The sequence below is a fragment of the Salvelinus sp. IW2-2015 genome, linkage group LG16 (assembly GCF_002910315.2).
Source record: "Salvelinus sp. IW2-2015 linkage group LG16, ASM291031v2, whole genome shotgun sequence".
NCBI lineage: Eukaryota > Metazoa > Chordata > Actinopteri > Salmoniformes > Salmonidae > Salvelinus > Salvelinus sp. IW2-2015.
The window spans coordinates 26,805,958-26,815,186 of record NC_036856.1 but is presented as its reverse complement, the minus strand read 5'-3'; the positions used below and the strand labels follow the sequence as shown (position 1 = coordinate 26,815,186).

The following is a 9,229-nucleotide window of genomic DNA, read 5'->3' as shown; positions in this document are numbered from 1 at the left end:
CAGAAAATTATGCATGCTTTAGAAGCTTCTGATAGCTAATTGACAAGTTTTTAGCCAATTGGAGTGTACTGTGGATGTATTTTCAAGCCTACTTCAAACTCAGTGCCTCTTGCTTGACATCATGGGAAAATCAAAAGAAAAGATCACAAGACCTCAGAAAACGTTTTTTTAGACCTCCCAAGTCTGGTTCACCTTGGAGCAATGTCCAAACGCCTGAAGGTACCACGTTCATCTGTACAAAAACAATAGTAATCAAGTATAAACAAATGACCACACAGCCGTCATACCGCTTCAGGAAGGAGACGTTGCTGTTCTCCTAGACATGAATGTACTTGTGGTGCAAAAAAGTTCAAATCAATCCCAGAACAACAGCAAAGGACCTTGTGAAGATGCTGGAGGAAAACAGGTACAAAAGTATCTACAGTAAAAAACAGTCCAATATCGACATAACCTGAAAGGCCGCTCAGCAAGGAAGAACCCACTGTCCAAAACCAGCATAAAAAAAAGCCAAAACACGGGTTTGCAAATGCACATGGGACAAAGATCACACTTTTTGGAGAAATTCCTTGGTCTGATGAACCAAATAGAACTGTTTGGCCATAATGACCATTGTTATGTTTGGAGGAAAAAGGGGGAAGCTTGCAAGCGAAGAACACCATCCCAACCGTGAAGCACGGGGGTTGCAGATCATGTTGTGGGGATGCTATTAGCTGCAGGAAATCTCTCTTTTTTAATTTAAAGGCAATGCTACCAAATACTAATTGAGTGTATGTAAACTTCTGACCCACTGGGAATGTGATGAAAGAAATAAAAGCTGAAATAAATAATTCTTTCTACTATTATTCTGACATTTCACATTCTTAAAATAAAGTGGTSATCCTAACTGACCTAAGACAGGGAATTATTACTATGATTAAATGTCAGGAATTGTGAAAAACTGACTTTTAAATGTATTTGGTTAAGGTGTATGTAAACTTCCGACTTCAACTGTATATGTCAGTGTTGCTGCATCTTCAGTCACTTTATTACATATCACCCACCACTTTATGAATGTATATATCTCATTCACTCTCTCTTTCTCTCTCTGTCCATCTYCTCGAATGATGGGCATTAAGTGCATGCTCTGTGGGCCCTGTGTGCTACTAGTCTAAATCAGTGCTGGGATGCAGCTCTGTGTTGACATGAGGAATGGGCATGCTGCCGGAGAGCACACKCTTACAGAAAAAAACACATGATTTTACATGTAGAAAATCACATYATTTCACAGGAAATTTAAAGTCAAAACACGTGTTTTTGAAACACTACACCCATTTTCACATGTAGGGTGTGGTGTACTGCAGGGCAGTTCTCTAGGCCCTCTACCTTTTTCTATTTTTACCAATGACATGCCAGTGGCATTTAACAAAGCCTGTGTGGCCATGTATGCTGATGACTCAACTATATAAGTGTCAGCAACCACAGCTAATGAGGTAACAAACACTTAACAAGGACTTACAGTCAGTTTTGGAATGGGTGGCCAGTAATAAACTTGTCTTGAACATCTCTAAAACTAAGAGCATTGTATTTGGTACAAATCACTCCCTAAGCTCTAGACATCAGCTGAATCTGGTAATAAATGGTGTGGCTGTTGAAGAGAGTTGAGGAGACTTGGTTTTACCTTAGATTGTAAACTGTCATGGTCAAAACATATAGATGCAATGCTTGTGAAGATGGGGAGAGGTCTGTCCGTAATATACAGTGGCAAGAAAAAATATGTGAACCGTTTGGAATTACCTGGATTTCTGCATACATTTAACATAAAATTTGATCTGATCTTCATCTAAGTCACAACAATAGACAAACAGTTTGCTTAAACTAATAACACACAAATTATTGTATTTTTCTTGTCTATATTGAATACATCATTTAAACATTCACAGTGTAGGTTGAAAAAAGTATGTGAACCCCTAGGCTAATGACMTCTCCAAAAGCTATTTGGAGTCAGGAGTCAACTAAKCTGGAGTCGAATCAATGAGACGAGATTGGAGATTTTGGTTAGAGCTGCCCTGCCCCATTAAAAAAAACACTCACAAAATTRGAGTTTGCTTTTCACAAGAAGCATTGCCTGATGTGAACCATGCCTTGAGCAAAAGAGATCTCAGAAGACCTAAGATTAAGAATTGTTGCTTTGCATAAACCTGGAAATGGTTACAAAAGTATCTCTAAAAGTCAGTCCACGGRACGACAAATTGTCTATGAATGGAGAAATTTCAGCACTGTTGCTACTCTCCCTAGGAGTGGCCATCCTGCCAAGATGACTGCAAGAGCACAGAGAAGAATGCTGAATGAGGTTAAGAATAATCCCAGTGTCAGCTAAAGACTTACAGAAATCTCTGGAAGATGCTAATATTTATGTTGACGAGTCTACAATACGTAAAACACTAAACAAGAATGGTGTTCATGGGAGGACACCATGGAAGAAGCCACTGCTGTCCAAAAAAAAKATTGCTGCGTGTCTGAAGATCGCAAAAGAGCACCTGGATGTTCTTACACAGCGCTACTGGCAAAATATTCTGTGAGCAGATGAAACTAAAGTTGTGTTGTTTGGAAGGAGAACACAACACTATGTGTGGAGAAAAAAAGGCACAGCACACCAACATCAAAACCTCATCCCAACTGTAAAGTATGGTGGAAGGAGCATTATGGTTTGGGGCTGCCTCAGGGCCTGGACAGCTTGCTATCATTGCCGGAAAAAGGAATTCCCAAGTTTATCAAGACATTTTGCAGSAGAATATAAGGCTATCTGTCTGCCAGTTTGAAGCTCAACAGAAGTTAGGTGACGCAACAGGACAACAACACAAAAGACAGAAGTAAATCAACAACAGAATGGCTTGAACAGAAGAAAATACACCTTCMGGAGTTGCACAGTCAGTCCTGACCTCAACCAAATTGAGATGCTGTGGCATGACCTCGAGAGRGGTTCACACCAGACATCCCAAGAATATTGTGGAACTGAAACAGTTTTGTAAAGAGCAATGGTCCCAAATTCTTCCTGAARGTTGTGCAGGTCTGATCTGCAACTACAGAAAACGTTTGGTTGAGGTTATTGCTGCCAAAGGAGGGTCAACCTGTTATTAAATCCAAGGGTTCACATACTTTTCCCAACCTGCACTGTGAATGTTTACACAGTGTGTTCAATAAAGACATGGAAAATTATAATTGTTTGTGTGTTATTAGTTTAAGCAGACTATGTTGTCTATTGTTGTGACTTAGATGAAGATCAGATAAAATGTTATGACCAATGTATGCATAAATCCAGGTAATTCTAAAGGGTTCACATACTTTTTCTTCTCACTGTATGTTCTGCTTTTTTGACACCACACTCCACAAAGCAAGTCCTGCAGGCTCTAGTCTTGTCTGTCCAGCCATGTGGTCAAGTGCGGCTAAGAAAGACCTAGTTAAGCTGCAGCTGGCCCAGAACAGAGTTGCATGTCTTMCTCTTAATTGTAATCAGAGGGCTAATATAAATCCTTTGCATGCCAGTCTTTCTTGGCTATGAGTTGAGGAGAGACAGACTGCATCACTTCTTGTTTTTATAAGAAACAATGTGTTGAAAATTCCAAATTGTTTGCATAGTCAACTTTCACACAGCTCTGACACACACACTTACCCCAGCATAGTCCCCAGGTCCAGAACAAATGTAAGAAATCATACAGTATTATATCGAGCCATTATTGCYTGGAACTCCTCATCTCATATTGGTCAAATGAACAGCAGACCTGGTTTCAAAAAACAGATAAAGCAATATCTCATGGCACAACTCCTCTCCCCTATTTGACCTAGATATTTTGTGTGTATGTATTGATATATCGCCATCACCATTCTGTTGCATCTCATAATCTGAGTGATAGAAGGGCAACAGCTGTCATCTTCATCTGTGTACACACACTGGTGTCATCTGCTGTCCTTTTGTGTGTGTTCTATCCCAATATTCAGTGGTGTAAAGTACTTAGGTAAAAATACTTTAAAGTACTACTTAAGTAGTGTTTTGGGGAATCTGTACTTTACTATTTATATTTTTGGAAACTTTTACTTTTACTCCACTACATTTCTAAAGAAAATAATGTACTTTCTACTCCATACATTTTCCCTGACACCCAAAAGTTCTTGTTACATTTTGAATGCATAGCAGCACAGGAAAATTGTAAAATTCACGTCTTTTAAAGAGAATCCATGGACATCCCTACTGTATCTGATCTGGCGGACTCACTAAACACATTCTTTGTTTGTAAATTATGTCTGAGTGTTGTAGTGTGCACCTGGCTATCTGTTTTTTTTTTTTTTTAACAAGACAATCGTGATGTCTGGTTTGCTTAATATAAGGAATTAGAAATTATTTATACTTTTACTTTTGATACTTAAGTATATTTTAGCAATTACATTTACATTTGATACTTAAGTATATTTAAAACCAAATACTTTTTAAACTTTTACTCAAGTAGGATTTTACTGGGTGACTTTCACTTTTACTTTACTTTCATTTTCTATTAAGGTATCTTTGCTTTTACTCAAGTATGAGTTGTCCACACTTAATCAAATACAATCCAGGGGCCACAGAGCAAATTCTTGGTTGACTCTGTCATTGTTTCTCTGACTGTCCTCTTCTCTCTCTCTCTCAGGACAGCCACTGAGAATGTCTACACACTGCTGCAGCCCCCTCTCTCTGCTGCCAGGGCAGGCTCTCCTGGTGAGGGGGGTGATGTGGAGGACCAGAGGTTGGAGGAGCCAGTGGGCCTGAGCCTGCAGCCAGTGCAGAGCATACCACCACAGCCTGGCATGCCAGGTAGAAGACACCCCTTCTACTCACTCAGCCAGGTACAGTATATGCTGTATCACTTGTGGTACAAAACACTCCCCCTATTTTCTCTGCTCCTGCACGGCAAGAGGTACCGGTGCATCAGGTCTGACACCAACAGGCTCTTGAACAGCTTCTATCCCCAACCAATACGACTGATAAATAGATAACAAAATAGCTACACGGACTATCTGAGTTAACCTTGTATCTTTATTGACTTTTTATCTACATTTTTGCACTGCCTCTATGCACACTCYCAGCGCCCTACACACCCATATACACTGTCAATCCAACACACACTCACTCCATCGTTTGCTCTCTCACACATAATATGCACATACATTTATACTGACTCTACACACCCGCACACACACTCACATATAAGCTGCTGCTACTCTGTTTGCCTGGTCCCCTTACCCCCCCTCCCCCCAAATACATATCTACTTCCATCACTCCAGTATCCCTGCACATATATGCTTGCTTACTTACTTACTTATTTTATTGTGTATTTCCTATTCTTATTTCTCGTGTTTTTTTCATTGTTACAGTGTTATTGATTATTGCATTGTTGGGTTTTGAGTTTGCAAGAAAGGCATTTCACTGTACTTGTGCATGTGACATTAAAACTTGAACTCGTACTGGTTGATGAATTCTCAATTATAATATCTCTTCCCATCTTTCCTCTGTGTTTTTTTTTTACAGCAATCAGAGCTAGAGACAAAGCACGAGCAACCTGCAGATACAGACAGACAGGTGGACAGACAGTGGACAGAAGACAGATGGGTGGACAGACAGTGGACAGAGGGGAATCACACAGACAGAGAGAGAACATTAATAAGACCGGCTGACAGACAGGCTGAACGGCACTGGCCAGAGGACAGACTGTCAGACAAAACATGGACAGAGGGAAGAACGGCAGAAAGACAGATGGACAGATATTGGACGGAGAGCAGGCATACAGATAGACACATGGAAAGACAGTGGACAGTTGACAGACACACACCGAGACAGATCGACAGACAGTTTGATCGAGATAGACAGTGGACGGTGAGCAGACAACAGACAGACAGAACGTGGGCAGAGGGTCGACCGAAAGACATACAGATAGACAGACAGTGGATAGACAGCAGGCAGTCAGGCAGACAGACTGACAGACAAGCCCAGGGACAACATCTGGCTCAGAGACCGCTGCCCCCTTACCCATCAGACAGGACTCCATCACCTAAAAGTGAGACTGACTCTCAGAAAAACATGGACAGACAGAAGTACTCTGACACACAGACGGACAGACACCTGCYCTCAGACACTGCTGTAGGACAGGTGGAAGGGTGGAGGGATGGAGGAGGGGTTCCCCCTGGACGGGTTTCTACGAGTGCATCTAAACCAGACCCTCCTTCCCAGAGCAGCAAACCCAACCTGTCCAAACTGAGACAGAGACATCTACAGGAGAGCTCTGGTACTGCACCCTTCTCTTACACACCGTGTTGATTTAATGTATCTGTTTCATTATTTATAATATTGTAYAGTGTGGTATTATTGCTCCATCTTTATCTGCTGGTGCAGAGGAGGAAGCAGGCGGAGAGAGGGATTGTGGAAGAATGGAAAGGAAAGAGAGAGAGAGAGACAGAGATGCAGAGGGACAGCCTCCTCCCATTCCTGAAAAGGTGTCTGTCTTTTCATATTCATCTGGCTGTCTTGTTTATGTGAATACATTAGTATACTGGTGGATATGTGTGTGGTTATGTTTAGATTTGAATGTATCATTTTATTGGTTTTGTGCCCCATTTATTTTCAGCCWAAGACATCATCCTATGTGTCTTCTCCAAACGAGTATGCCAATGAAAGGCCGATCCCGCCTCCTGCACCATCTGCATTCAGAAAGCCATTGCTGGGATTGGCCTACAGGGCTGTCAGCCAAGGTATTAACAAATTAAGCCAATATAATTTTGTCATTATAGTCAAAGAGTATGACAGTGTACGATTGACTGTGGTCTATGGTGTGCAGGTGAGGAAGCAGTGAGGCCTCAAGCCCCCGTGAAACCCCAGAGGAACAGAAAGGCTATGTCTTGTGACACAGGTACACCTGTCTGTCAGCCTGTCTGTCTATTGTCCAATAGTGTGTGTGTGTGTGTGTGTGTGTGTGTGTGTGTTGTGTGTGTGTGTGTGTGGTGTGTGGTGTGTGTGTGTGTGTGTGTGTGTGTGTGTGTGTGTGTGTGTGTGTGTGTGTGTGTGTGGTGTGTGTGTGTTGTTGGATATTAAATGTTGTCTCATGATCACACCCTGTATGACTGTTACCTTGTATTTCCTGTTTTCATTTACCCCAGGCACTGACAGGGATAGCCCTAATAATCTTGAGAAGCCCCCAAATCGCAAACCCCCTGTGAAAAAACCTAGACTACCCCAGAACAGAAACAAATCCTTGGACTATCCTGGTATGTCTTTCTCTCTTTATGTGTGTGTGAGTAAATGTGAGTATGTGTTTCCTCTCATACATTATGCATAAAAACAGCTACATTTCTTGGGATACAGCTAAGTTTGTGTGTGCGTGTGTGTGTGTGCATGCGTTTTTGTTTCAGACTAAAACTAAGCAACGCTTTCAATCACCTTCAGTCGGAATAGAATTCAAACATGACTTCGTTGTTGTTAATTATCTTAACAAATCGTGTTTTATGAGATTAATCAGGAATGTCTCTCGTTCGGTTCTATTCCAGACAGTGTCAACTTAGCGTCTGGTAACAGCAAGCTGTTGTGATGGCGATGGAATTCAGCTGCTTCAGACTGACCAACCAGAGGGTTGTCATGACAACTGGGCAGCATTTTGTCCAATGTGAAGAGGAGAGAGACAGGAGGGAAAATCTAGACTCTAGAGAGAGAGGGGACCCAGATAGAGGGGGAGGGAAAGATAAATGGCTGAGAGTGCTAAATGATAAGGACATCGCCAACCATCACTTACCTACTGCATTATTATTGGAACACACACGGCCTATTACTAGTCTGTCTCTGTCTGTACCTTGCCTTCAKTGTCTGTTTTCCTGTCATCTCAATGGAAACCTGCGGAACTGTTTTGCAGCTATTCGAAATGGTAGTTACTACTTTTGAACATCAAATTCATTGTTGTCTGCACTTAAAGAATTGCCAAAACACTGTCATGCTATAATGCGAAGGGGCCAAACTTTGGAACGTTGTTATTCTCATCATTCAGAGTTGCACTTTATTTTGTATTATTCATATTAACTAAGCTATGTGGCTAAGCTGGACTAAAGAAAGGCCTTTGACTTTATTGGAATGTTATGCATTTTGACTGCTGTGAACATTGATTGCCATGTTTGAAACTTAAAAATTTGTTGTTGCTTATTATTAAATGAAACTTGATTATTTCTATTTAGTTCTGCTGTCATGGACTGAAAGGTAATATATTTTATAGAACAATTCAATTGAAAAATTATGTGTGAGTATACTGTATGAATTAATAAAAATGCTGTACTGGAAGACACATTGAATTGTTATATTTTTTATGGTTTGGTTCGTAATAGGATAATGAACAGGTAAATGATTTCTACCTTCCAAGCTGCATTCATTATGCCTTAACCACAGTAATACCACACTGGGTTATATTATCTCAACCAGCAGAGTGGCATCTACAGTAGGTCTCCTGTAATTCTCTCTAACAGCAGGTGGCGACCAACCCCAACGAATGAGAGGAGGACCACTCAGTGACAGAAAGACTCATAGGCTGCGTTCACATAGGCAGCCCAATTCTGATCTTTTTTTCACTAGTTGGTCTTTTGACCAATCAGAACAGCTCTGAAAAAGATCGGATGTGAAACGATCTGATGTGATTGGTCAAAAGACCAATAAGTGGAAAAAATATCAGAATTGAGCTGCCTGTGTAAACGCAGCCTATTGAATACCAAACACATGAGCTGCTGAGAAGTCTTGCTGGTTGCCATTAGCAACCATGTCATGGCCTTATTTCTAAAGATGGTGGAATGAGTCAAATATTGGCTTTGGCTGGCTGGTGTGCTAAGTACGCTGTGATGCCATGAGACATACTAACGAGCTATGCATATGGAAATTAATAAGCTGCTTCTATAAACTGTAACTAAAACTTGAAAGATGCTTCTCATAAATCTCCCACCCTGCCTAACTTCTTATATTGAGGTTGGAATGAATGGGTGGGCGGGGAGCCGACTGAGAAAAGACACTGGATCTTATATTGATCTRTTTTATCATTGGCTTTCATGCACTTGGCAGTTAATCATCGTGATTAGAGACATGAACACTTACTTTAATATCCTGTCTTGGACATATTGACTTAATTTGACTGTCTGGGCTCACTGTTCAACCATCTCTCAATATGAAGGGAAGTATTGTATTAGGCTACATTTACCTTCA

At 41.0% G+C, this 9,229-nt stretch overlaps 1 protein-coding gene across 1 annotated transcript in view; it reads left to right on the top strand.

Annotated features, from left to right (window-relative positions):
* The window catches only part of LOC111976146 (capping protein, Arp2/3 and myosin-I linker protein 3-like), a 36,596-nt gene extending 28,273 nt beyond the window's left edge, over positions 1-8,323 (top strand). The window contains exons 34-40 of the mRNA XM_024004905.2: positions 4,659-4,854; positions 5,537-6,290; positions 6,398-6,498; positions 6,630-6,753; positions 6,840-6,911; positions 7,159-7,266; positions 7,546-8,323. Of these exons, the coding sequence (XP_023860673.1) occupies positions 4,659-4,854; positions 5,537-6,290; positions 6,398-6,498; positions 6,630-6,753; positions 6,840-6,911; positions 7,159-7,266; positions 7,546-7,586 (1,396 nt within the window). The 3' untranslated portion in view covers positions 7,587-8,323. The remainder of the gene's footprint in view (positions 1-4,658; positions 4,855-5,536; positions 6,291-6,397; positions 6,499-6,629; positions 6,754-6,839; positions 6,912-7,158; positions 7,267-7,545) is intronic.
* Positions 8,324-9,229: the final 906 nt, after the last annotated feature.